At 43.6% G+C, this 27,922-nt stretch overlaps 1 protein-coding gene across 1 annotated transcript; it reads right to left on the reverse strand.

The window, feature by feature from the left end:
- Positions 1–1,954: 1,954 nt before the first annotated feature.
- Positions 1,955–27,656, reverse strand: GTF3C3 (general transcription factor IIIC subunit 3). The gene is made up of 19 exons (XM_006117908.5): positions 27,234–27,656; positions 26,109–26,211; positions 23,904–24,100; positions 20,428–20,551; positions 19,692–19,883; positions 18,985–19,150; positions 18,052–18,199; positions 16,463–16,535; positions 15,459–15,542; positions 14,679–14,782; positions 13,114–13,285; positions 11,696–11,898; positions 11,222–11,323; positions 9,673–9,808; positions 8,393–8,630; positions 7,705–7,895; positions 5,616–5,740; positions 2,649–2,801; positions 1,955–2,192 (listed from the first exon to the last, which is right to left on the reverse strand). The coding sequence occupies exons 1-19, from the start codon at positions 27,333–27,335 to the stop codon at positions 2,070–2,072; spliced, it is 2,736 nt and encodes a 911-aa protein (XP_006117970.2). The 5' UTR covers positions 27,336–27,656; the 3' UTR covers positions 1,955–2,069.
- Between the last annotated feature and the right edge of the window lie 266 nt (positions 27,657–27,922).

Consider the following 27,922-nt stretch of genomic DNA (forward strand, 5'->3'; position numbering starts at 1 on the left):
TTGGGGGTTTCTGGAGGGTTTTTTTTACTTTTGGGGTCCCTGATGGATTTTTCTGTGGGTCAGCGGCCCCTAACCCAGAATTGTTCCCCACTCCTGCCATAAATAAAGACAATGTTGATACCTTTCATGTTGACTATAATATTTTACTTTATTTAAAAATGAAGTCTGGCCAACAAGGCCCCAATTGGGGCCCAGCCCCCATCTTTCCACAGCATCATAACACTCCTGCACCCTCCACATGCCCCAACCCTGAGCCCATTACCATTATAGCTGTGGCTGGCTTGGGTGCACATCTTGTCCTCCCACCCATGGTACAGGGTTGGTGACTGTTCCTCCCAGCATCCTATGCTCCTTGGACTGGTGGCTCCAGGAGGAAGCGGTCTGCACGGGAATCCCATTTTCCCAGCACTGCCATCAGTCAAGCTAGCAACAGATGCATCCGACACCACATGGAGAGCCCATATTGGGGACATGAGGATGCAAGGTAAGTGGTCCCAGGAGGAACTCTCCCTACACACAAACATCCGGGAGTTATGAACAGCCCATCTCACAGGTCAGCTGTTCCTCCCCCTCCTCAGGGGCAAGTCTCTTCTCTTCCACCAATACGACAGCATTTTTCTACAAAAACAATCAGGGTGGTGTTCGTTCTCCTCCCTTGTATTTTGAAGCCCTTTGGTTCTGGGATCAGTTTCAGAGAGAGTATTTAAACAATAGCCTCCTCCTTTTCCAGGACCCAGAACACCCTCATGGACCAGTTCAGCATGTCCTTTGCGAGCCACGAGTGGTCCCTCAGGGTGGACGTTGCCCTCCACATCTTCCACAGGTGGGGATTTCCCCAACTGGACCTCTTTGAGACTCACCAGAACAGAAAGGAGTCCCTGGGTCTGCTTCTCCATGGGGCACTGTGGAATGCCGTCCCAGTGCTTTACATATTACCCCCATTTCCTCTGGTACACAAGGTGATCCTGAGGGTATGAGAGTTCAGAGCTTCCTTCAGCCTCATAGTGCTGGCATGGCTGAGGCAGCATTGGTTCACATCAATGATCATCCTCTCCAGCGAGAGGCCAATAGCCCTTCCCCGTACCTGGAGGTGATAATGCAGGATTTCAGCAGGTTCCGCTATCCAAACCTACAGTCCCCGCATCTCATAGCGTGGAAGCTCCATGGGTGACAGCTCTGGAGCTGCAGTGCTTGGAACAACTGCAGGAGCTCTTACTAGAGAATAGAAAGCCCTCCACTTACCTAGCCAAAGGGAAGCATTTTTCTATCTAGGCTGCTCAGCAAGGCATGTGTCCCATGGACACTCCAGTCCTATTGATCCTGGACTACCTCTTTGATCTCAGGATCCAGGGGCTGTCATCCTCTTCCATCAATGTTCACCTAGCTGCTGTCTCCACATTTCACTTGGGCTGCTGGGGTAAGACGCTTTTCACAGACACCATGGTCCACCATTTCAGAGAGGACGGGACAGGTTTTACCCACGTTTGGCAACTGTGGTCACACCTACATGGAATGGACAAAAGCAACACATCTCAAATAACAGTCATAAGCAGTAAGTAACCATTTTCTTTTTTTATACAATACATGGCAAATATAATCTAGCACCAGAATGGAATTGTATCAGAAACCAGTTAAATACTACTTTTTTTAAAATTTCAAATGTGTCATTTTTAGTCCTTTATTCAGTTGAAAATTCTGCATACCAGCACCAACCTGAAGCTTCACAAAAATGTATCAATAATGTGCTGAAACAACATCCAAGTATATCTGGAGAATCTGCTCACAGAAGCCTTCTTGTTGCATTTTGCTTTTAATGGGGCATTTTGCTCTTCCAGGAAATAGGGGGAAAAAAAAAAAACAGCTGAAAAGTTCAGGCAGCAAACTATATACAGTAATTGTTACAACATTGATCCAATCCCATCTGGATCAGCTTAGAAAAATATATGTACATATCTTTAACAGATCTCTCCATTGACGTGTAACGCATGAGAGTCTCAATGTTACAAAGGAAATGACAAATAGAATTTTCCTAGCAGGCTCTTAGTCATAAACAGGTGCCACAAAGTCCATCATACAATTCCATATGTATACAATAGCTTTTGAGCCATTCTTAAATTTCCACTACTCTGATAAATTAGGGACAAATTGAAGGCAACATCTCTTCGCAAGTCTGTCTGGTCAGCTTCTATTCCCTGAAAGAATTTAAAAAACAATCATTTGCTTGCTTGCATAGATGCCATACCATAAATTATCTTAAAACACATGAAAAAAATCAGTGTAATAATACACATAGGCAAGTCTTTATCTAGCTACTCATTTCATTCCCATGACATAAGATAGTTACACTGGAATTCTGTATATTAAATCTTCACACTCGAAATAGAGAAAATGCCAATTATAGTTAACATTATTCTGACTTAAAATGGTGCTTAGATACACTTCTTTATTCAGGTAGCTAAGTTCTTCATTTTCTTGCAGTTGCTACCACCAGCCAGATAATAAAATAAAATTGACAAACATTATAGTAGGGGTTATTCAATGGAAATATAAACTACAGATGCTAATGTGCACTGATTTTACTTCTGGTTAAAATAGTAATGCTAATCTGATTTTACTTATATAATTCAAATGTTTTAACCATATGATACCTCTAGGATGAGAGGGGGAAGCTCAAGTGCCTTTCGGTAATAATGAATGGCCAAATGCAATAGTCCCAGTTGATGAAGGCCACGACCTAGGTTATAGAAAGATTCTTGGCATGGTCCACGGAGGTCAAGGTACCGGTGAAGGAAAGAGAAACCCTATGCACAAAACACATAGGACTCTTTAGAACACCAATTCTTGTTATTTTTTTTAAACACTTGCTCACTCATGTTCTTTAGCTACATGTGAATTTGAACCTGCCCCAAATGAATCTGAATTACTCTTTCAGATCTCTTCTTTTCATGGCATTAAAGGAAACATTGTAAAATACAGTCTTTTCTAGTTTCAAGCCTTACTACATCATAGTACTGCTTCTGGAACACAAATGCATTCCCTTCCAAAGCCCAGTGCTACCTATAAAGCTCCTGCAAACAGTGTGGATGGATTAAAATATGCCAACTAGCCAATTACAAAAAAGAAAGGACAGGAACAAACAGCTAAGGCTAAAGTAATGGTCAGTCCTCAATAAAAAGACAAAATCATGCTTCTACAGAGTCAATGAGAGTTTTCCAACAGGAACCCAAGTCTGGCAGAGCTAGAACTTGTAATTCCCCATCCTGAGGTTTAGCTAATAGATAAGCCTTCTGTTCTAAAAGATTCATTATTCTCTACTTTGTTTTACATTGGTTCTTATGTGCCTGTTTTGTCCTGATTAAAAGACAGGCTTTAAACAGCAGAGTCCTTGGTAATATATAGCCTCAGTCTCTTTTCCAAAATTATTCCAACTACGTACGCCTTTACAGAACATTGTAGCTCAAAAATATAAAGCAGTACTAGGAAGAAAAGTCATTTTTAGTTTGACTATTTGCAACAAGTGATTACAAGCATCGAGGTGAAGAGATGTCTAATGAATACTAGCTTCAGGAATGAGGACAAGTCCTCAAACTAGGAACTACTTTCAGCTCTACCAGGAGAGTAGAACCGGGGGTGGAGGCCCAGGTGCTTAATACTCCTGGACTGTGTCTACACTGGCACCCTTCTCCGGAAAAGGGATGCTAATGAGACACTTCAGAATTGCAAATTCCATGGGGGATTTAAATATCCCCCACGGCATTTGCATGAACATAGCTGCCGCTTTTTTCCGGCTCGGGGTTTTGCCGGAGAAAAGCGCCAGTCTAGACGGGATCTTGCGGAAAATAAGCCCTACTTGAAAGCAGGAATAAGGGATCTTCCGGAAAAGGGCTTATTTTCCACAAGATCCCGTCTAGATGGGGATGGGGAAGGAGAGGAAGAAGATCTTGGTATGAGGCACCAAGAGCAAAGAGAAACTGCTGTAGGAACCTTCCCAGCTGGGAGCTGACTGCCCCCCCCCCCTTCTTGCCCATCTTAGTAGCTCCCCTTGCTCTCCCCTCCTCTTCCTCTGGGCCCCCCACTTGCCCAATAAAAAATATCAAATGTCCCCACTTCTGCAACTGACTTATGGAGTAGTTTTGGGAAAGTCATTTAACCTATGTGCCTCAGTTTCTCATCTATAAGATGAAAGAGAGTATATCTGCCCGCCTTGCTCATTGCTATGAGCATTTATTAGCTAATGCAGTACTATAATGCTGAATGGTGTTACTAAGACCAGTATCACCTCCCAAGGAAAACTCATTCAATTTCAGATGAAAATTCACCAAACTGTTTCTCTCTCTCTCTCAACTGAAAGAGTCTCGGGAAAAATCAAACTGGGTTCAGGAAGAGGCAGAAAATGGAACACAAACGACTGTGCTCTAATGACAAGAGTTGTGTCTCATTTTGATGTCAGACACGAATGTGCTCCCTCTGCAGTAATCAGAAGGCTTGATTTCCACAGATGCTATTGATAATAGCGCCTTCCAGGGTAAGGTATTAACACAGACTCTAGCAGCTACTCATGATAATCAGGGTCACCACGATGTCATTGTCTGGGTAAAGTATTGGACAAACAAGCTAAAAATCAAGCAAAAAGATTAAAAACCCTCAACATGAGTGAACACAAAATGAGAAAAGCAGGGACCCAAAAAGAAAGGCATCATCAGAAGGTGACTTTTTCAAGTATATACTTAAAAGAAGACTGAGAGGAACAGAGATAGGAAGCTTAGATCAGGTGTGGCCAACTTGATCAGGTGGGCTATGTCTACACTCGCGGCTTCTTGCGCAAGAACATCTTGCACAAGAAGTCTTGCACAAGAAAACGTCCACACTGCCTGTGCAAACTGTGCTTTTGCGCAAAAGCATCCATGGCAGTGTGGACGCTCTCTTGCGCAAGAAAACTCTGGTGGCCATTTTAGCCATCGGGCTTTCTTGCGCAAGAAATCCCTGCCGAGCGTCCACACTGCCCACTTGTGCAAGAGCTCCTGTGCAAGAGGGCTTACACCTGTTAAAAAAGAGCGTAGATCTTGCGCAAGAAGCCCTCTTACCACGCTGTACTGTAAATTTCCTTGTGCAAGAGTGGGCAGGCAGTGTGGACGCTCTGCAGATTATTGCACAAGAATGGCCATACTTGCGCAAGAAGCCGCGAATGTAGACATAACCGTGGTGTTCCTGCTCCTTGTTTGGGTGAGGGATTCTTGTTTTTAAAAGCAGAGTAGTGAATGCTTCACTTCCAGCACAAAGTTTCAGACGAATAAAAATACCCGTACTAAAGCTAGTAAAGTTGAAATTAATATTTTCACCAATACCCGGCAATTGCCTAAATAGATGCAAATATAGCCTTGCCACAGAAACAAAATGAACATAATTGCTTTTATTCACAAAGGGGAGATTTTTCATGAACTGATGTGACTTAAGAGCACAAACTGATTGTCCCTGGGACATGTGCTCCTAATGTACTTGGAGGGTTTTGAAAATCCTACCCTAAATCAATAGAGCGTCAGAGCTGTAATTGTGTGAGCCAAGCCAGAGCTAAATGACATCATATGCTGTGCACAAAGGAGAACAAAACAACTCACCTGTACCAGAAGAGCATGCCTTTTTAACACATACTTCTGAGAGGCCATGTGGATGAAAGTTAAGCCTATACAAAGGCTGTACAGAGGTTCATTTGGGTTAATACGGAAGGCTTGCACATATTGTCCTAGGAGAAAAAGGAGTAAATGATCTGACACTTGCTCTAAAAATGCATTTCATTTTTTTCAAAAACCCCAACACTTTTTTGGAAGCATGAACTGAAAAAAGGAAGGAAACAAGAAAGAGAATCAGATTTCAAAATAACTGCACCAAAGCAGGAAAGGAGTGATTCTTTCTAGCAAGTTAAAAAAAAAACAAAGGATTTACACTACAGGTTGAACCTCTCTAGTATTGAACTCTCTGGTCCAGCATGATTTTAGTTAGGCCACTGATCATGGGCGTGGCCTAAGTTCCCATAAAGTTTGTTTAGAGGCAGCAGTCCTGGTTCTCGGTGTTCTGTGCTATTATTTAGCTCTAATTTACCCCTAAATGTCTTCTAACAGCCCAGTAAGCAGTGGAAGTGTTGCTAATGCGCCCATGGTTCAGCAAATGTGCTGGTTTGGCACCAGTCAGGTCCCAAGTGTGCTGGACCAGAGGTTCAACCTATAATAAAGATCTGTACTATTTAAGACCAGAAAAGAAGTTAAATGGTATGTCAGAAATGTGTACAATGAACAAAACGGTGAAATTAACTATTTTTATACAGTTCACAGGCCAGTTCCCCAGAGGGTATAAACTGATTTACACCAACAACAACAACAAAATCTAGGTCTCTCCTGAATATTTCTTTTAAAGTCTGGTTAATACTCGTTAGATAAGAGAGTAAAGACTACCATACTTCAGAACACTGTCAGTGTTTCTCACTGAGTGCCTTGTCGAGAGAAAAACTTATCTCCCTACTGTCTTTTTATACAGAAAATAGCACTTGAACATAGGTTTTAACTTCAAAAGGTTCAGTCTGCACATTTTTTTTTTTAATATTAGTGCTGAGAACGATATTAGTCAGCCTAGAAGTCTAAGAAGGGTGAAATACTAATTCCACTGAGGTCAATGGCAAAACTCCCATGAACTTCAACAGGACAGGGATCTCACCCAAGACTTTAGAACGAGGTAATTTTGGGTGCCCAACTTTTGATTCTTTAAAGACATCTGATTTTCAGAGAGTGGGTGCTTATCACTTTCTGAAAGTCAGGCCTATTTGAAGTCTCAAGTTAGACACCTAAAAATGGAGGCATTTAAAAATCAATAGTTACTTTGAGAATTCTGGATCCCTTATGGTTATTGACAATACAGATAAGACATGGCTAATGGCGATGCAACCCCCTCACTTCACCACCTCCCATGTGCCTCGACATTAACCTGCAGGTACTACTAACCCACTCTAAGGGTGGGAGGGTGGATTCAAGCTCCAGTCCTTGGTCACTCTACTGAAAATTACAAAAATGCCAACAAGGATGTTGAGTTCTCTTACATGCTGAAAACAAACTAGTTTTGCACCTTTGCACTTTGCATGACAGTGATCAGATCCTGAAATTATACTATCCTAATATATGTAAGAAGTCTGGCAAGATGGCAACTTCTTGTTCATTTTAACTGTATTGCTTGTAAATATATTTGCATGGGCTGATGACAAATTTTTAAATTAACCTTGCGATATTTCTTTGAACAAACTTAAAAACTTCACAATTGTCATAGACTGCTGATGAAATTGGCCTGTTTTCTTCTTAGTGTAATCATTTCATTTTCATTTTTACTGGTTAGTTAGAAAACTTCTAAATCATGTATATTATATATCTTTTAAACCAAACATTGAAACATTGCCAACCTAGTTTTCATAAACTAGTCCATTCAGTAATACTAAAATATTCTGCTACCAAATGGTTAAATAGTATAAAAATGTCTATGCCACTAAGAACTGTACTTCATTTATTGAAGTAGGAAATAAATATTTTTTCCTATCTAAAGGGACACATTCATTCTACCTTAAAAATATAATCAAAATACGAGATAATTGATGGTAAAAATAAGTACAGGACATTAACATTTCACCCCCCCCCCACCCCCCCCAAATGTCATACTTGTTAATCTCACCAAGAGCATGCTTGAAACTGCCAGATACAAATGCATTGTGCCCATTTAGGACACACAGTGCATGATTATCAGGATTTTTCAGCATTAACCTAAGACAAAAGCGATGATGTCGTACATCCTGAGAATGCATGGTGATTTGATTGAAGATGTTCCAGAGCTGTGGTTTATTAACATTCTCCATTACCATTATCCTAAAATGTGAGCAAAAAGATGTATTGACTATACTGTAAGTAAATATGCAATAAATCAATGAGTGAATAGGGTGTAGGGGAAGCTATATGAGCTATGATTTGCTTTTAGATTCTTCTTTCACTTTGGACTTCCCAGAAGTGACTGTTAGATCAGTGAAAGACAAACTTGATATAAGAAAGCTCACAGAGTAATTTCATCAAAATGACCAAGTAGTTGCTTAGCACACAGAGCTAGCCTACTGCATTACACGGCTCTGCAGTTAAAGGACACCCAAAAGCCCCAGTTTCAATATATCTGTTTTTAAGGCAACCTGAAAGTAAATAAGTATTCTGTTTCTCTTAGAAACAAAAGGTCAGCCCAAGTGCAATTCAGGAATTCAGTATTTTACATCCACAGCAAATGCTCTCAGCAATGAAACTGCAATCTCAATGGAAATCATTATCCAGACCATTATAAAACACAATGTTGTGATCAGCCACAGCCCACTACTTCTCACCTGATATAGTTGTAAGCTTTTCTGAAGTTCTTGTCCAGAATTGCAGCTGAAAGACCAAAGTATTCCAGCTCTTTGCGCTTTTGCCTGTCATCGTAAAATGAGTAATATTCTAATGAGGAATCCACCAGCAGCTCGGCCTCCTCATAGCGGGAAAGGTCACACAAAGAGTATATAGCTTTCAGAAGGAGGTTCCACCAGTCATCTTTCGTCAGAACACTCGTGAGCACAGCAAATATTGCTACAATATTAATATAAATCAACCAGTCAAAGAAATCAAAGCCTTAAAAAGGGGCTAAAAATTTACACACTAGTTAAACTTCAACCTAAGCTTTTATTTGTTTTTTAAATTGATAGTCTTTTGCATTAAGGGTGGAATGTTTCAATGGTATTTGAAATCTTTCGTAACATAATTTATTAAATTCAAGGCTTTTAAACTCTAACCCTTAATCATTAAAGTGAGAACTTCAGAATTCCAGGGAATGTAAAACAGCAATTCAAGCTGCTCTAATAATATTACATAAACACACATTAAAAACCTCCCCATTCACCTGCTGATCCTAAATGACTACAAAGTCTGAATCAGTCCCATTTCAATCAGGTTGGGAAAAAGTACAGCAAAAGCTTTGTTATCCAGTAGTCAGGGGGAATGGTGGTTGCCAGTTAACTGAATGTGCCGGATAACAAATTAGTCCTTGCCGGTCTCCTCCCAGGAGCGGAGTCAGCAGCCCATCCAGCACTTTATTAATTTCCAGCTTTGTTATCCAGCTGGGGGCAATGCTGGTTAACAGAGTCTGCTGGTTAACAAAGTATATTCTGTTTTGTTTTTAAATATTTGTATTCCTAAAGCGAATTATTATTATTCCCTTAGCAACAGTACCGAATACACTGTCTGGTTCTTCCATTAGATTAGCTTACTTGAAAGTGAAGGGAAAACATGATTTTCTTAATCCCATCAATATAGGCTTCTGTAGTCCCAATGCTCACGGCAAAGCTTTGCTCAATAGAAGTAACTTTCATTAACATACTCGCTTTCATATTCATAAAAAGATTTTTCAAGTTTTACTCATTCAAGTGTCCCCTACTTGTGAATGTTATTTGCTTGGCTTCAAGTGTAAAGACTGTAGGAAAAGGGCCTAAATTAGGCAATGCATGAACAAAGCATGAGGGTGAAACAGACATAATAAAATCATGTAATTCTGAAGGAGGATTTGGCATGTAACATAATTCCAGGATTCTTTGGGTATGTAGAAAATTTAAATAATATTTTTTAAAGTTTTTACCTTTTGCATCACAGTTTGCTGTCTCTTGGTCATCATTATCGGAGATTTTATCCCTAGACACCTTAATGAGGTAAAGATGTCTCTCCCCAGATTTGGAGCTAGATATCAAACACACCTGAGCTCTGTTCATTGCTACCTGGAAAACATATGAAGAACAAAAATTCTAAGGTTCTGATTATCCGAATACAGGCAGTCCCCAGGTTACGTACAAGATAGGGACTGTAGGTTTGTTCTTAAGTTGAATTTGTACGTAAGTCGGGACTGGTACATATTGTAGGGGAAACTCTAGCCAAACATTTCTCCAGAGCTCAGTTTTATTCTCCCACACCTCACTTCCCTCAGTCCTTTATTCTCAAGCTGAGGTGTCTGCTGAGAAAAGCCGCTCCGCGTCTCCCTGGTCTGCTGGGGGGAAGCAGCTAGTGCGGGGTTTCCTCACCCCGTTTGTAAGTAGGGATCCAATGTAAGTCGGATCCATGTAACCCGGGGACTGCCTGTACATCTTGTTGCCAGTATGTCTTGCTCTAGCTGTATTCAAAAGCAGCTGTCAGATCAGTTATCCCATAACAAGCAGCAGCATACTTGACAACTGTTCACAAACAGTACGTAGGCTCTGTCTACACTGGGCCACTTATTCCGGAAAAGCAGCTGCTTTTCCGGAATAACTTGCCAGCTGTCTACACTGGCCGCTTGCTTTTCCGGAAAAGCACTGACGATCTACTGTAAAATTGTCAGTGTTTTTCCAGAAAAACTATGCTGCTCCTGTTCGGGGAAAAGTCCTTTTCCGGAAAAACTGTTCCAGAAACTGTGCCAGTGTAGACAGCACAGTAGTCTTTTCCGCAAAAAAGCCCCGATCGTGAAAATGACGATCGGGGCTTTTTTCCGGAAAAGCGCATCTACATTGGCCACGGATGCTTTTCTGGAAATATTTATAACAGAAAACTGTTCCGTTTTAAGCATTTCCGGAAAAGGGTGCCAGTGTAGACGTAGGCTACGATATTTAGCATTGTTTTATGCTTCTGTTTAGATTGAGCTATCCAAACGAGAAGGATCATTCACAGGAGCTATACATGAAGCACAATACTGTCTACCACAAAGATTAAAAAATGATTCTATGTTCTAATTGTTCTATGCAGTCAGGAATAATGCAGAACTTGAAACAATATTGAAATCATCCTGTAAAGATCCCAACGAATATTTCATTTAACACACCAGATGAAAATACTTGAGAAAATACCAATAAGAAAGAAGGGGTCATGTACAAATAGGCAGTTCTAAAGAAGACACAGGAGTAGTTTAACACATACAATAGTAAAACAACAATTTTTATTAAAAATTAATGGCCTATTTCTAAAAAGGTACCTAGAGGTTGTGATGGGAACACCTCTGAAAGACTCAGGGGTACCAGCTGATGTTAAAGGCATATTAAACCATGATATTGCATATGTAAGACTTCTCTTACAATCATTTCTACAGATTTGTTATACTTTTGAGTAGGGCTAAACAGGACATGTTTGGTCACATTCAGTAAAGCTTGGCTACAAGAACTTACCTTTAATAGCATTGCTAGCATAGTAAGCAAAGTGTCCACATAGCCATACATTTTGCCTTGAGAATACAACAGCGTTGAACGATGGAGCAGTAACTTTAATTCCTAGACAACATTGAGCAGAGTTAATTAAGTCATAAACTATCACGACCTACACTTAGTGTTTATAAAAACACGACTTTTCAGCTGCTAGTTTTATATTAGTACCAAAAAAGAAAGTAATTTTTAGAAAACTGTAGTAAGAAAGACCACAGTTTCCAATACTGTCAAACTGGCATCACTTACTGGCATTAAAATCTGTGAAGTTCATTTACAGAATATATAAGAATGACTTTAAAGGCCATGGAGAAAATGTACCAAAAAATGCATTTAGCAATAAATTCTTGCCATAACAGAATCATGTACACCAGAACTGCGGACAAGAGAGTCAAGACGCAGAAGAAGGGAAAACCCCACAGTGCACAGCCTTTCACCTACCTGCTGGGCAGCATTAGCATCTTGTGCCAGTGTGTCTGGATCATACATTGGTTCCAAAGCCTCCAGAGCTCTCTCAGGCTGGCCCAGTTGTTGCTGAAGTGTAGAAAGTGAAATTCTTGCATCCAAATGCAGTGGGGCAAGATCAACGACTTTGGCATAACTCTCTGCAGCACGTTCCATGTATCCCAAGGCTTTTAGGCACTCTAGGAATAAAACCAACAAATATAATACACTCTTATGACAGAAGCGAGTGTGACTAGTTTTGTGTCTCACAGGTTTTCATTGTGCTCCACAAATAGAGCTACACTGAGCACATATTACTAAAAATAGGACCTCTCAATGCAGTATCTTCTGCCTGTGGAATAACAGTGTCCTTTAACTTGCAGAATCTTCAAAAGGAAAAACCCCACCATGTTTCAGTAATCACCACGAACAGAAATGTGAACAACGCTCTTCATTGTTTCAATCAATCTGAACATTTCTGGACACACTGGAGGGAGCTCTCTTACACAAGGAACAAGGGTCAGATAGACATGTATGACAATTTATCATATGAACTCTCCATCAATGTTCAGACATTCTTAACGAATGGCCTAAGGTCAGGGGGAGAGGATGGTGCTCAGCACTGCAAAGCACCTTTCAGTTTCAGGCTTTTAAGGCACGAACCTCACCCGAATGCAATCACAGGTTGCACCTCCCTTAATTGGGACTCGCTCATTCAGCAACATCCATGGTCCGGCATCACCACGGACATTCCCGGATGAGAGAGCCCCAGAGCCGGAGGGCCAGCAGCTGGGAGCCCCGCGAGTCTGGTAGTGGCGGGGCCACAGCAGCCAGGGCGGTGATGGAGCATGATTGGGGCTGCCCGCTGCCCAGCAGCAGGGCCGGGACCATGGCAGCACAGAAGGGGAAGGCTGGCCACGGCCATGTCAGCCTGGGCGGCAGCAGGGCAATAATACCCTGCGCAGTGGCAGAGGTCCCGCCGTAGCCTGGGAGGGGAAGCAAGGCCGGGGCCGCAGCAGCCCAGGAGAAACAGCACGGCCAGGGACATGTGCCACCCAGCAGTGGAGCTGGGGCTGCAGCCACAGCTGCCTGGAAGGAAAACCTGGCCATGGCACCAAGAGGGGAAGCCAGGATGGAGGCACGGCAGCCCAGCAGAAGCAGCGCAGCCGGGGTCAAGTGCCACCCAGCAGGCAGCAGAGCTGGGGGACTGGGGCAGCCCAAGGAGCTAGCGTCAGGGAGGGGCAGTGGGCTGAAGGGCTGGTGTCAGGGAATCTCCCCTTGTCCAGCAAATTCCCTTATCCGGGACTGGTCAGGTCCCAAGGGTGCCGGACCAGAGAGGTCCAACTGTAGCATCATATGGAAGTGAGTTTCTACCCTACAGTCAGAAGTGTTAAGCAGTACTGCACTGTGGTTACCTGCATGCCGGAGCCAAACTACAGCCAAGTTGTATCTTTCAGAACAAACTAGGGCACTCAAGAGTGGTAGTGCTGAATTGTATTCTCCAACATCCAGAAAAGCCTCTGCAACATCCAGGTACAAGTCCCCCATATCCTCTGGATTTTGCTCCACTAGAGTGGTCAAAAGGGACTTTCCAAAAAACACAAAACAAAACAAAACAAAACACACAAGTAAAAATGAAATAACTAAGACCAGCCACATAAACAATTACTGACCTAGTCCTTTAAAATGAAGAGGGCAACAGACTATTTACATTTTCTATTCAATAGCGGAAACAACATGCATAGTTGGTCCATCCTGACACTTGAACCCTTCCTTTTATGTGATTTCAAAGGGAAAAAAATTAGATTAGACTTTCAGGATAGACCCCTAAATAAGGGATGGAAACGCGGCTCACTGCTTAATTTCATCCAGCCTGAGGCAAATCTCCACTCTGTGGGCCAGAGACTCCAGAATACCCCTAGGTGCAGGGAAGATTAAGAAAGCCTTGCATGCTACCCTCAGCCCTAGTTCCAGAGCTCCCATTGCCAGGCAATCTGGCCAATATGAACTGTGGAGGCAATGCCTGTGGGTGCAGATAATATGCACCACACAGAGCCAGCCGCCAGGCCCCTCCACTTAGGGCCCGGATATGGTGGCTGCTTCGGGGAGCAGCGTGAGGCCAGGTCAGGCAGGTAGCTGTCTCAGGTAAGCAATGGCAGCCTGGAGCCCTTGCCCCTAATCCACTGCCCCAGACTGGAACCCCCTCTCATAGACCATACCTGCACCCCAAACCTCTACCCCAGATTGGAAACCCCACCTGCACCCTAACTTCCTCCCAGACCTCACACCCGGACCTTAACCCCTTGCCCCAGTCCTAAGCCCCCTCCTGAACTCCAAACCCTTCATCCTCAGACCATTCTCCCAGAGCCTGCACCCCATCCAGAGCCTCCTGCACCTCAACTCCTGCCCCAGCCCAGAACCTCCTCCAGTACCCTGGGCCCCTCATTTCTGGCCCCACTCTGAGCCTCTATGCCCCCCTGCAGGGGCTGGAGCTCTGAGCACCATTTCTGTCCGCTACAGAGGGAAAACCCAAGCTACCATGCTCTGCCCCCGATGGGGCTGTGCATGACCCACAATTGATTTTTTCCCTGAGAGTCAATGGCTCCTGATTGAAAAAAAAAAAAAAACCAGAACCACGGTTCTCCAACCCTGCCCTAAAAGAACGATGTTATTTTGGCTCTGACAGGGGAAGGCAAACTTCACATACAAATACCTTGTCAAAGGCTCCATTAGGATGGTATGTGAAAGAACTTGAAACTATATTATGATTTTTAAAATCCACCCTATATGCCTTTTGTAGTGCTGTTACGATGACCTTCCTACCTTTGTAGCCATTTTAGAAAAGGAGCAGTAAAAAAAACATACTATCAAATTGAAATTCTCATACTATCAAATTGAAATTCTCATTCACAAGAAGGTGAAAACACCTCATTACGTGATTTGCCAAAATTACCACAGATTTATCAAATTTTTTACTTACATTGAGAGGCTCTAGGATGTTCAGGTGAACCAAGCACACCATTAGTTTTACTGTGATGTCTATTGGAACTCCATCAGGTATAGAACAGCTAACTTTCTCCTCAGCTAAAAAAAAAGACAACCCTTAGTTCTGAAACTACAGCTTTCAACAGTGACACCACAGCCTCCACACCTTTCTATTATACTCTTTTTGCTCAATACATTTCTCCCTACGGTCCTGATTTCCACTGACTTCCCTGGAACTCAATCATTCTACTGATTCAATGAGTGTTTGATCAGGCCCTACTTGACTCACTTCTTTCTTGCCCCTGATATTTGAAGACATTTCCTACTCATGACCTAAGCACCTAACCCTGAAGAGTACTAAGTACCATCAATTTTTACTGACTTCAGCAGTAGTTGAAAGTTCTGCAGCATGCAGGGTACAGTAAGCACCAGAGTCCTCAGTGCCCCTTCTTCTCCTCCTTTCATTAAGCCTTCCTAAACTGCCCTACTCGTCACTGCCCCCAGGAGGGATGTTAAATTGCATGTAATCAGTTAATCAAGTATTCGATGTAATTTCCATCAGCTACTCGATAAGGGGAAAACTGCAGAGCCAAAGCAGCGTTAGCTCTTGGGGCTCTTAACCCTGCTCCACCAGGCTCTTAATACATTTAAAAGGCAGAGGCACAGCAGGGGGACCAGCTCCCACCCACTTCCCCTCCCCCCCTGCTATGCTTCTGATTTTTAATTTTTTTAAGAGCTGCCACATTTACACTGGATTCAGAATTAAATTGCTTACAAACAGTGCTGGATTCAGCTGGAAAATCTTGGTAGTCAATCACCGCCACTTGACTCTCCTGAATCTCTACAACAGCCACAACATCTGTCACGTGTGAAAGGAAACAAAGAACCAATGAAACTCATTAGCAGTTTTCAGCAAACCCAACTATTTAGTCTGATGTCGACATTTCATTAGTAGTTTTTTGTTAACTACGGAAAAGCAGGCCATCTTTTCCAATGGTAGCACAATGACAAGGGCTTTAACAGGCAGAGAGATGGGGAAAAGGGAAAGCAAGCTCCTAGTGCATTGTACAAGTTTGTCCTAATAACTATATGGCACTGCATAATAAACTGCATTTATTTTATGATCCATAATAAATTTTCTCCTCATATACGTTTAGTAATGAAAAGATTTTTTAGGAGTTTTGCCTGAAAAAGGAGTGCAGGACCAAGGCTTATATTTTACCTGGTTTGGACTTCACTGCCAAACCAGTCTCAGCCACAGACAAATACTATTAGCTCAAGCTAAGGTTTGTTTGTTTAATTTAAAAAATCATTTTTCAGCTTAAACTGCTTAAAAGCATGGCAGACATTTCAGAACCAAACAATTGCTTTCATCAGGAAGCAAATTTTCACAAGTGTGCCAGGATCATGCAAGTACTGAATTTGTAATTGCACAAGTAGGATTTATAAAGAATATCATTAGTTTTATCCCATTTAGTATAAAGACAGATATTTTAGTCAAAATGCTATTAAAGTGATTAGTTGTTTTTCAAAACCTATCCAAGGGAAGTAAATCATGTGATCTAAAAACCTCAGTGAGAGTTTTAGCAATTTAACTCACCACATCAAAGTGGCCAAGTGGCTTTCTGGGGAAAAATTAATTATAAAAAGCTTAACAGACCATGTTTCTTTTCAAGAAAAATCTAGAAGTATTGAATAGATCAAAAGACCATGCACCAAGAGGGCAATGGTATATTATACTGACAATGACTTCCTACTAGTTGCTTGTTTGCCACTTACCTTTTTTCTCCTCAGAAGTGCCTTCTTCAGTCCCTTTTTTTGAAACTACAATTCCTGAAAAATCTGTAATAACCTACAAATGGAAGAGCAAGTCATGTCCTGTTAGAAACAATAAAGTCAGCCCCCATAAAATAACTATTTTAGGTGAACAACTTCAAAACATGGTCACTGACAGAGTAACTTATGTGAAAAATAGTTAATACAGGTTGAACCTTTGTGGTCTGGGAGTCTCGGGTCTAGCAACATGGCAGGACCACAGATGCTGCAAGACCAAAGAGCAACAGGGGAGAGAAGCGGTGAGCCTGGCCAAGGCTGGCAGTGGAGCCAACAATGCAGAGCCCAGTGGCTGGGGCCAGACCCGGTAGCATAGCCCAGTCGGGGAAGCAGAAGCCCCGCTGCCCCGGGGGCAGGGAACCCAGCTGCCAGAGCTAGGAGCCAGATGGGGACATGGAGCCCAAAGGGGCACCTAGCCAGGTGTGCTAATGAACCCCAGGAGAGCCCGAAATCCATCAGCAGAGGGGCTGGAATTGAGCTCCCTTGGTCAGGCAAAATCCCTCATTTGGGACTGTTCAGGCCCTGAGGATGTTGGATCTGGGAGGTCCAACCTGTACAAAGTTCTTCCATTTTTTTCCAGAGTCTGAACATCTAAAGTACAGAAATTGTTTTGATGTAAAATATTTAGACTTTTATAGAGTAGCAGCAAGTAGGAGCAGGCTGGTGATTTTACCTCTGCCAATGGCAGAGATAAGACTGAAACTGCTATAAATTTCTACAATTCTTGTTTCCACGTTGTAAAAAGAATGTTGAAAACTGGAGAAGGTAAAGAAAAGAGCAATAAAAAGAGTGGGAGAAAATGTCTTGCATAAGAGACATGAAGGCTCAATCTGTTTAGCTTACCAAAAAGAAAAGGTGCCTTGATTATCGTGTTTAAATATCTTCATGGTGAAAAAATAGGTACTAACGGGCTCTTTCAGTTAGGGAGAAAAAGGTATAACAAGAACCAATGGCTTGAAGCTGAAGCCAAACAAATCCAAATTAGAAATAGGACAAATTGTTAAGAGGGAGTGATTAATCAGTGCAACAAACTATCACAGGGATTTGCATATTCTTCATCTTTTGAGGTCTTCCAATTGAATTGGGTGTCTTTCTGAGAGATATTCTTTAGCCAAACTCTGCTAGTGTTTGACTAAAGCATAATTTATTAGTCTCAACACAAGAGTATAAGGACCTGTAATGTACTATAGGCCAGAAAGAGGACCTAATGGACCCTTCTTGCCCTAAACTATGAATGATCATTGGCATCATCAGACTACTGAGATCAATACCACCTCAGGAGAAGAAAAATCACATTTTTAAAACCTTCTCCAAGAAACAACATCCAACTTCTATTGCCTCTTACTGAATAAACTCGATTTGAATTCAGTGCTAATTCACTGACAGACTGGAGTAATGAATATTAACTTATATGATTTGCTGAACTATCACAAAACTAGAAAGTTATATTGTTTAAAAACTTCAAGACAAAAAGTCTGTCCATCCAAAGAATACAGAATGGTTAAACCTGACATAAAAACATTTCATTCTCATACCGCCATAGCTTTGTCATACTGTTTGTTGGAGATATACAATTCAGCTGCTATATTAATATCTTCCATGGTAATGAGGCTCTGATGTTTAGTAAAGGCTTCTTCCATTATTTCAATTGCAGATGTGACATCATTGGCTTCATAGTAACTCCTATAAAAATATAGGTATAAGGTATTAGGGACCATTTTCAATGCTACACATATTATGAAAGCTACTGAACTAAAAGGCTCAGCAAACCCTACGGATTTTGAACACTTTTTCCCTTGTCCCTTTCATTTGTGTTCTCCTCCTTAGGAGCATTTTTATTAGAGCTGGTCAATTTTTTTTAAATTTAAGTGAAAAGGAACAGATTTTTTCAATCTCGTGGCAATTTTTTACCATTTTGGTGAACTGGTTTTATCATTAAATTTTCTCTTACATGTTTTGCTTTTTATTGGGTTTTTAAAGAAGTTTTCTCCTGCTTTTGGTTTTCAATAACCAAGTTTGAAGGCTTTATTATATTAAGGTACTCTCTGCTCAAACTCTAAGCATATTACAACACTATGTGCATATATACACCACCTCTTTTCCATGGATCTCAAAGGGCTTTACGTTATAACAGAATTAGCCTGGCTGAGGCCTTTGTGTGATGGAGTAAGGAATTCTTAGCCTGTTTTGCAGATGAGAAAACTGAGGCACACAATAAATCAAACAGCTGATTTTAGTGCAAGTTATTGGCTAGGTAATACTGCCCAGGAAAGGCTTCAGGCCAATTTCAGGTATGGTTCTGGAACAAACTAGGTTCTGCAGAAACAGCATTGTATTTTAAAAGCCAACGAAGTCACAGGGAGAAATTTCCAATTATTTTTCTAACAGGCAAAGGAAATAAGCTTAAATTAATTAGTTGTTTTTCAATCTTGGAAAATCAAGTTATACCATTGGCAAAGCTAACTTACTTCGCCATGTCCCTGGCCAACTGCATAAAGCGTTCTCCATCAAAAGGGGACAGAAGATTTAAGATACGTCTATAGCCATCCATTGCCATTTTATGGTCCCCCATCTGCTCATACAAGCTTGATCTCTCCCACAGATAACGCACATTAGTAGGGTCATACTTCAAAGCTACAACAATAACAAAAAGTAATCAGTACTGTACATGTCCTTAGACAAACTCAAGTATGGGTTCACTATACTTGCTTGACTATCCACCTGAATGATGCATGATAAAGCACTTGGCACGTGTCAGTATCATCTTAGAAGATAAAAAAATACAGAAAACTATATCTGACACCTGAGGAAAGGTCTCCTATAACACTCAAAAATCCAATAGACTTATCTAGTATGTGCATTATCTACTAATGTACCAATATGTATATAAGAAGTAGCTAATGTACGTACTATATATGTATAAGTTTATTGCTTATCTTCTCCCAAAACACAGCAAAAGGGATTGCTCAATCATCCATCGATTTTTAATACACCCATACATTTTAAGTAAGAAGGAGAAACCCTCAGATCTTGTAGAATGAGATATACATATACACAAAGATCAAATCCATTTAAACAAGGTTATCACAAAATCAGTGAACAGAAAACTGAACTGGAAAGCTAGATAAAATTAACCACTAAAACAAAAGCATAGTAAAAATAGTCATTACATTACCTTTTGAATAGCAAAATATGGCCTGTTTAATATTGTCCTGTTCTAGAGACATTTCTGCCAGTCTAACCCACTCCTCAGTGTCACTAGGGTTTAAATGGGCTGCAATCAACTCAAATTGCAATGACTTTTCCATATCACCTTGGTCTTCATAGATCATGGCAAGAGTAGAAAATGGCTCATAAGCAAGAGGAGCTATTAAAGACAAAAACATTCATTAGCTTTTAAACTTTTAACAAACCTGACAACAAATAATGAATATAAGAAGTATACGAAATATTCAATTAATTTGTTAAAACAAAGAAACCTTCTGACAATCTCCCAATTCATCTTATGTGTAATGAAACAAACTAACTTACAACCTTATACAGTATTTTATCCACTAAGCAAATCATTTCTGCAAGCCATTTAGACACTAGTTCTGCAGTTGATGAAACGTAAGTACTTACAGCTAAGCAAGGGTATAAGATTTTGCAGGATCAGGGTCTTATTGTTTGTTTAAAAAAAAATTAACTGAAAGAGCTTAGAGATGAACGAGTAGTATTTCGAATACCAAATTAATGATATGGCCATTTACAAATAGATGAGCTCCTGATGCTGCAATACTTTATACTAAATGAAGCAATAAGGTTTATGTTTACAGTTCCCTTGATGGATACTATCAATTCCATATAAACCTTACTCCTTTAGATCACTGGTATATTAAAGTCTCACACACTCCCACAACATACTGAAGTACCTTGTCTTATGATTTCCATGCACATAAGTATAGCTTCTTCATGTTCCCCTCGGGCAAACCTAATGTTAGCTTCTCCCATGAGGCCTCTCAGGGCTCGAGGAAGTTTACTGCGAGGCCTCTTCTCCTAAATTGAAAGATGGTATTAGAAACATATTGAAAGATCCCATAATAGGCTTGGCAAGCTGATCAACTGACCAGTCAAGCAATGTCAGTTTGAACACCTATCTGACCATGGTCAAACATTGTCAAATATTCTAGTAAAACTGCCTTGATGCAGGTGGTAGCCTCTACCTTTTAGATTACATCTGGGAGCCATGCTTTCCTTTTTATTCATTTAATTGTGTTTTGCATTTTTCAAGAGTTAAAATACAGTTAAGTAATTAATTGTGTTTTGTAATTAGGCATAAGCATCTAAGACTAAGCCTACTGAAGATCATAAACCTTCACTTTTTTTATATTGTTTTATAAATTAGTGCTCAAAAATATTTAACAATGTTTTGCTATTACAATATTTGACCAATCGTCCAATTATTTTTAAACTGGTCAAATGTTAAGCCCGATTCTATTATGTTCAAATTCAAAAGTAATCAATTACATCTCTAATTATTTGTTGTTAAATATGAAATATTTTACATTTCAGTACAAGTGACACATGTGTCTGACCTAATTTTGGTAGCTCACTGCATAATCCCAATATTCATTTATAAAGTTTAAAATCCAATTTGAGTTACTCGCCTACTCTTTAACCAGTGTCTGTGCACTTATTTTGAGCAGTTTTAAGATAAAAGAGGAGGGCTCTGGCTGCATTTGGGATGTAGTTGGATGACATCTTACTGCAACAAAACTTGATGACAGTAGGTGCACTTGGAACTCAAAACCCAAGAATGACAACCTTAATGACAGCCAAAGAAAGCTAACATCTCAAGACTACAACTCTTTGACAAAATGCACAAGAATAGACACATGGAACACACTTATCACAACAGGCAACAGTGAAATGGAGAACTGATGAACTAGTTTTGGAAGATGTGTCTAACCATGACATCACATTGATGACAGGTAACTTTAATGCACAAATCAGCAACAGCTTTACTGTCTGGGAAGGAGTGATGGGCACAGAAGTGCCATGCATCCAAACTGATAATGAGGAATGGCTCTTGGATCTCTGTCACAAACTTCCTAAAAATGGAAGACAGGCATTTCCTGAGAAGAGTCACATGGAAATCACCAGATACATGGGACTATCAAAGATGTTTATGTGTCTATTCATAATAGATGGGCATCATCTTTTAGGGAGTCAGATCATTATTTTTAGTAGCTACATTATAGCATAACTGCAAAAAGATCATGAAGACAGGATAACAGAATAGCAGTGATAAAAATTCCTGGACTCAGAAGGCTACAGAGGCAGAAGCATCAGAATAGAAGGGAAACTTCAGACACCTCTATGAAAGAGTGAAAGACAACACCAGGGACTCTTAGGGAAAAAATGTTGAAAATGAATGAATCCAAACAAACAATGGAAAAAACGTTTCCATTACGTATTAAACTGTCCAGAGCTGACAATCATGCACAGGTTTGAAAGAAATGCCAATGCTAATATGGGCATTATAGAAATAGAACAAATAACTCTCAATGAAATCAAAACAGCCAGCACACACCTTAAACAAAGGAAAACTCCTGGGGTTGACAGTCTTCAAGCAGAGGTACTAAGGGGGAGGGGGGAGAGTGCTGACTGAGCAGCCTATAAAACTCTATACTGAAATACAAGCAAAAGAACAAGTTTCACAAGCTTGCAAAGATGGTATAAATGAGGCATTCCATCCGAAAAAGAATGCTCTTATTCAGTGAGCACTGGAGAGGCATTAAACTGCTATTAATCCTAGGCAAAGTATTGGCTACTATGATGCTGAATACAATGAGAAAGGTAGCAGACAAAATATTATGAGAAGAGACGGAGTTCTGACAAAATAAATGATGTTGTGAACTGATAATTTTTAAAAAGCTACTGCTTGGCAAAAACCTAGCTATCTTAATTAACTTTACTGATACCATTGGATGATGTCCATGGAGAGGTACTGTGGATTACTGTAAGAAGCTATAGATTACTAGACAAGTTGATCAACATAATAAGGAGTCTGTGTGATTAAAGTAGCTGTACAATAAGGCTGTGTCTGGGCATGTAGTTTAGACACATAGGCAAAGGCAAATGAAGCCGCGATTTAAATGATCGCGGCTTCATTTAAATTTACATGGCTGCCGCGCTGAGCCGACAAACAGCTGATTAGCTGTTTGTCCGCTCAGCGCGCTAGTCTGGACGCTCCCCTGCCGACATCAAAGCCCTTTGTCGGCAGCCCCATTATTCCTCGTGGGATGAGGTTTACCGGGGCTGCCGACAAAGGGCTTTGATGTCGGCAGGGGAGCGTCCAGACTAGCGCGCTGAGCGGACAAACAGCTGATCAGCTGTTTGTCGGCTCAGCGCGGCAGCCATGTAAATTTAAATGAAGCCGCGATCATTTAAATCGCGGCTTCATTTGCCTTTGCCAAAACAACAAATCTACATGGCTCCGTCGACGGAAATTTTGCTGAGGCCTCGGACAGTATGTGACTTATTCTCGCCCCCCCTTATGCCCACATGGAGCGCCCAGCTGACAGACTTCAGCAGTCAGCCTCAGGTTCCAGCAGGGCTGCTGGCTGGGAACCTGCCTCTGGCACCCCACACCTTTCCCCCTCCCACCGACTGCCTGCCCCAGGCCTCCACCCAAATCCTCTGTTCCCCTTTCCCCCCTTCTCCCAGGTCACAACTCCCTTCCAGAGCCTGCACACCCTCCTGCACCCAGCCCCCAGGCCAGAATCCTCTCCTGCACCCATACTCCCTCCCTGACCCTGTACCCAATTCACCTGCCCAACATCACCACCCAAACTCTCTGCACCCCCTTCACCCAGGTCACAACTCCGTCCCAGACCCTGCACCCCCTGCTAGAGAACCTCCCCCAGGCTAGAATCCTCTCCTGCACCCTTAACCCGTCTTGGACCCTGCACCCCAAACCTCTGCCCCAGATCACAACCCCCTCCTTCACCCAAACTCCCTCTCAGACCCCATGCCCCACCCTGCACTCCAGTCCCCTACCCCAAGCTCCCTTCTGCACCCAATCTCTGTCCCAAACCCTCCACCCCCCTCCACAGAAGTGTGGCCCTTGACCACTTGCCAAAATCTTGGAGTGGTCCCCCATTAAAAATTTAGACCTGAATTAATGTCTAATACAAGGAATTATATAAAGTGTACTCAACAAACCGTCCTAGAGACCAGCCAGAATCTTTTCAAATATACAGACATGAAAACAAATCGAACTGTTAAAATGGTTCAAGAGACATCATGTATAACATTTTCAGTCATTATGTTTCTAAAATGATGTTAGTGAAAACATTTATTCACTGTGCATACTACATGAAGATTTTTAAATGTAAATACTTGCTTTCATCATTTTCTTGTTTTCTCGATTAAGCACCATCTCCAATACAAAAACATCTCCCGCGGTCGGTTGCTCAGAGGTTTCTTCATCTTCCTCTTCATCTTCCTCCTCCTCTTCTTCCTCCTCCTCATCTTCATTTTCCCCAAGCATGGAAGCAAAGACCCGGTGGACAGATTTACTGACCCCATCTGTTGTTTCTCCTTGAAGAGAATCAGAACCAATTTACAACATTCTGATGAACGTGTGCGTTGATGTTTAAGTCAGGTCTCAATACTGTCAGTAGAATGGATGGAACTGCAGTTATTGTTGCTGAGCATAATTCCTGCTAAGGTGCGCACCTGCGCGGCTGCACACAAAAAATTCTCCACCCGCCCACCTACTTAGCAAAGCCACGCAGCAGGCTTCACCTTCCTGCTGGAAGGTGAGTAGCATGGCAGGCAGCTGCTCCGGGCTAGGGTCAGGAGAGGCGGGGTGGTAGGGAGGCTGCTGTGGAGGGGAGCGGCTGAGGCAACGTAGTAGTGGGGGCCACTGGTGAGGCAGTTGAGGCCAGGGCCTGCTCCAGCAGTTGGAGCCAGGACCTTCTGCATGGCGGGGGGAGGGAGGGCCTGCTCTGGCGGCCGGATTGGGACCAGCTCAGGGGACCTACTTGGAGGGCCAGGACCAGCTCGGAGCACCTGCTTGGGCACCAGGGCTGGCTCAGGGGGTCGGGGTCAGGGCCAGTCAGGGACCTGCTCGGGGGGGGGGGCCACATGGTGGGAACCAGGGCCGTGTGGTGAGGAGGCTGCTCCAATGGCTGGGGCCAGCTCCATTCCGTCCCCAGGGTTGGAGCTGTGTTCAAGGCCCCAAATTGACTTCCCAACTGCTCCCTGGGAAGGCTGCATGGCGGCCGCCCAAAGCTGAAGCCGGGCTGTGGTGCAGCTGCACCTAGTGCTGAGGCCCCCTGCATCTCTTTGCACTAGGGATGTGAAGGACTAGTCATCTAGTCGACTATCCGATAAGCAAATGCTTATAAGATAGCCAACAGGATAGTTGACTAGTCGCTTCCCCCACCCTTTTGCTGCCTGTGTCAGATAGAGACCGCAAGGCAAGGAGAGAAAAGAGGGGATACTTCAAAGCGTCAGAGTTGCATGGAGCTTTGGGCCAGACCCTGGCCTCCACACAGTGCTGCCGCTTTGAAAAGCCGCATTGCAGCCTGGGGCTAGCTGGGGTGACCCAGGCTGCACGCAGTGTTTCAAAGCAGCAGCACTGCGTGGAGCCTGCAATCAGATGGGGACTCCTCAGCTGACCCCAGGCTCCATGAGGAGCTGCTGCTTTGAAACACCATGGGGAGCTGCGCATCAGGCTCCTCACAGCATTCAAAGGCAAAAGTGCTGTGTGGAGCCCAGGATCAGTTGGGGACTCCTCAGCTGGCCCTGGGCTCCATGTGGTGCTGCCGCTTTGAAACGCTACCGCAGCGTTTCACAGCAGCAGTGCCGCACAGAGCCCAGAGTTAGCGGGAGAGTCCCCAGCTGACCCCGGGCTCCACATAGCGCTTTTGCCTTTGAATGCTGCGAGGAGTGTGACGCCAGGTGGAGGCACCCTATCGACTAATTGAATAGTCAATGCAAAATGCATCAACTATTCGATTAGTCAATTATCTGATACTTAACATCCTTATCCCACACCTCTCTTTTACCCCTAAGAGCCCCCAACCATCTGCCCCACCCCCAGCATCTCACTCCCTATACACCCTGGGCACTGGAAGCAGCTTCCCTCTGCATGGAGACATGTCTCACCTTCTCCCCAAGAGGTAGGGGAGAGTCTCCTGGGGAGCAATGCTACTGGTGGGTAGCACACATCAAAACAAGTGCACGTGATCTCATTGCTAGTGCACAAGGCAAAACCTCACTCTGCTCACGGATGGAAAATTTTACAGGGAACGCTGTTGCTGAGCATTCCCTATTTCAGCCCTGTGTTTGATTGAGCCTACCTCTTGAGATACAGGGCACCCCCCGGTTCAGTTTCAAGCCTGGATATGTAGGAGATAAAACATTTCATACATACTGTATGCCAACTGTAAACTGTTTTTAAAAGTCACCTATCAAAGAATCCATGCTTTCAATAACAAAATAATGAGCAGGAGGCAGGACTTGATGACCTTCTGAGGTCTCTTCCAGCTCTATGGTTCTATGACTCTAATGTGATTTTCACATGTTTTCACTTAATTACCTTCTGTTTCACTGTGGGCCCTGGATTTACCAGATCCTTTTCCAGATGTAGATGGAGCATCTGGGTCATCTGTATTGTCCTCAGTAGGTACACTTTCTCCATCCTACCGATATCAACACAATTAATCACAAGGCCTGTAATACAACTGCTGACTTAATTCTACTGTTCCACCACTGCTTCTAATTACTGGCCTTTAGAATATTGGTTTCCGGCTTTTTGCATTATTGATGGAACAGATATTCCATTAAGGCACGTATCAGAGGGGTAGCCGTGTTAGTCTGAATCTGCAAAAGCGACGAGGAGTCCTGTGGCACCTTATAGACTAACTGAAGTGTAGGAGCATAAGCTTTCGTGGGCAAAGACCCACTTCGTCAGATGCATGTAGTGGAAATTTCCAGAGGCAGGAATAAATATGCAATGAGACATGCATCTACATGCATCTGACGAAGTGGGTCTTTGCCCACGAAAGCTTATGCTCCTACACTTCAGTTAGTCTATAAGGTGCCACAGGACTCCTCGTCGCTTCTATGCTTGCCTGCGTAAAGAGCGTTTGAATTGTGACTATTCTCTGTCGTCCTACGTTAGTGTCGACAGACGTATCCTGAGGTACATCGTTTGCTTTGAAATACACCGGAATGTACGTCACGGCTCCCACATCCTCACGCTACAATGAGGCCCAACCAGCCAAGTGAACAAAAGTGTCCCCCCGTGGGCATCTCCCATTGGAACACCCCCCATGCTGCAGCACCCCTGCCGGGGACGCCTATGTCCTTTCACAGCTAGACACCTGCTCGGGCTCCCCGCGCCGAATAGCGGCCCTGGCTTGGCGGAAACGTGGCGACGTCCACGAGTCCCCATCTACCAAGTATCTTAAACAACCGTTCCTGGCGGGCCGCTCGCTAGCGGCAGTTACGTTCCGAATAGCCCCTGTGGCGATGCCCATACGCACGGGGGGGGGGGGCACGGGCCCTGCTTGTGGAGTCACCGCAGCGACGCCCGGGAGGCAGCGGGAAGGGCTGGAGGCGGGAAGGGGGGGGGGGGGCGATGCGCGCGCCACACACACACACACACACACCCCCGGAGCCCCCCCTAGGCGCCGGGCTCCTCACTCCCCCGCCCCCCTACCTTCCTCTCGCGGCTCTTGCGCTCCTCGCGGCGCCTCTCGAACTCCTCGAAGGAGATTTTCCCCTCCAGGTAATCGATCAGCTCGGGGCTGAAGCCCGACATCGCGCGCCCTGCGCTGCGCCGCCGTTGGGTACCGCGCGGCCTGGAACGGGGGGGCAGGGGGGAGCGTTTCGCCGACGGACTCGGCGTCCCGTGTTAATCGGCTCCGGCCGCAGCTCGCAGCCTTCCGCACAACCGTTCCGGGGCCGGCCCAGAGCACGGAGCATGCGCAGTACGGATGTCACGCGGCTGGCTGGGGCGGTTCTCGGGGCTGAGACTAGAGGCAGCGAGTGACCACGGGGGGGGGGCTGGCAGCCTCTCCTGGCTCCGCCCACCCCAGCGCCTGCCGCTGCCGGCCCGAAGGACAGCGCCGTCTGCCTCAGTGGCCACGCCTCCCCTAGCCCCGCCCCTCCTGTGGTGCGTGCCCCTGGAAAGCCCTTTGTGAGATTGCAGCCTGTCTGCGGCGCTATTTGTAGTACCATGGGCCCGGCCCCAGCTGGCTCAGGGCAGGACCATATGCTGGGAGTGGAGCAGAGGCCCCCTGCAGGGCTATTTTTAGTACTGCAGTCCAGGTCCCCGCAGGCAGGCCCAGCTCCAGCTGGAGTCAAGCAGCAGCTGCACGAGGCCCATTCCGGGGAGGTTGCCCCGGC

This window comes from Pelodiscus sinensis, chromosome 7, assembly GCF_052426305.1.
Source record: "Pelodiscus sinensis isolate ZL-2025 chromosome 7, ASM5242630v1, whole genome shotgun sequence".
NCBI classification, from domain to species: domain Eukaryota; kingdom Metazoa; phylum Chordata; order Testudines; family Trionychidae; genus Pelodiscus; species Pelodiscus sinensis.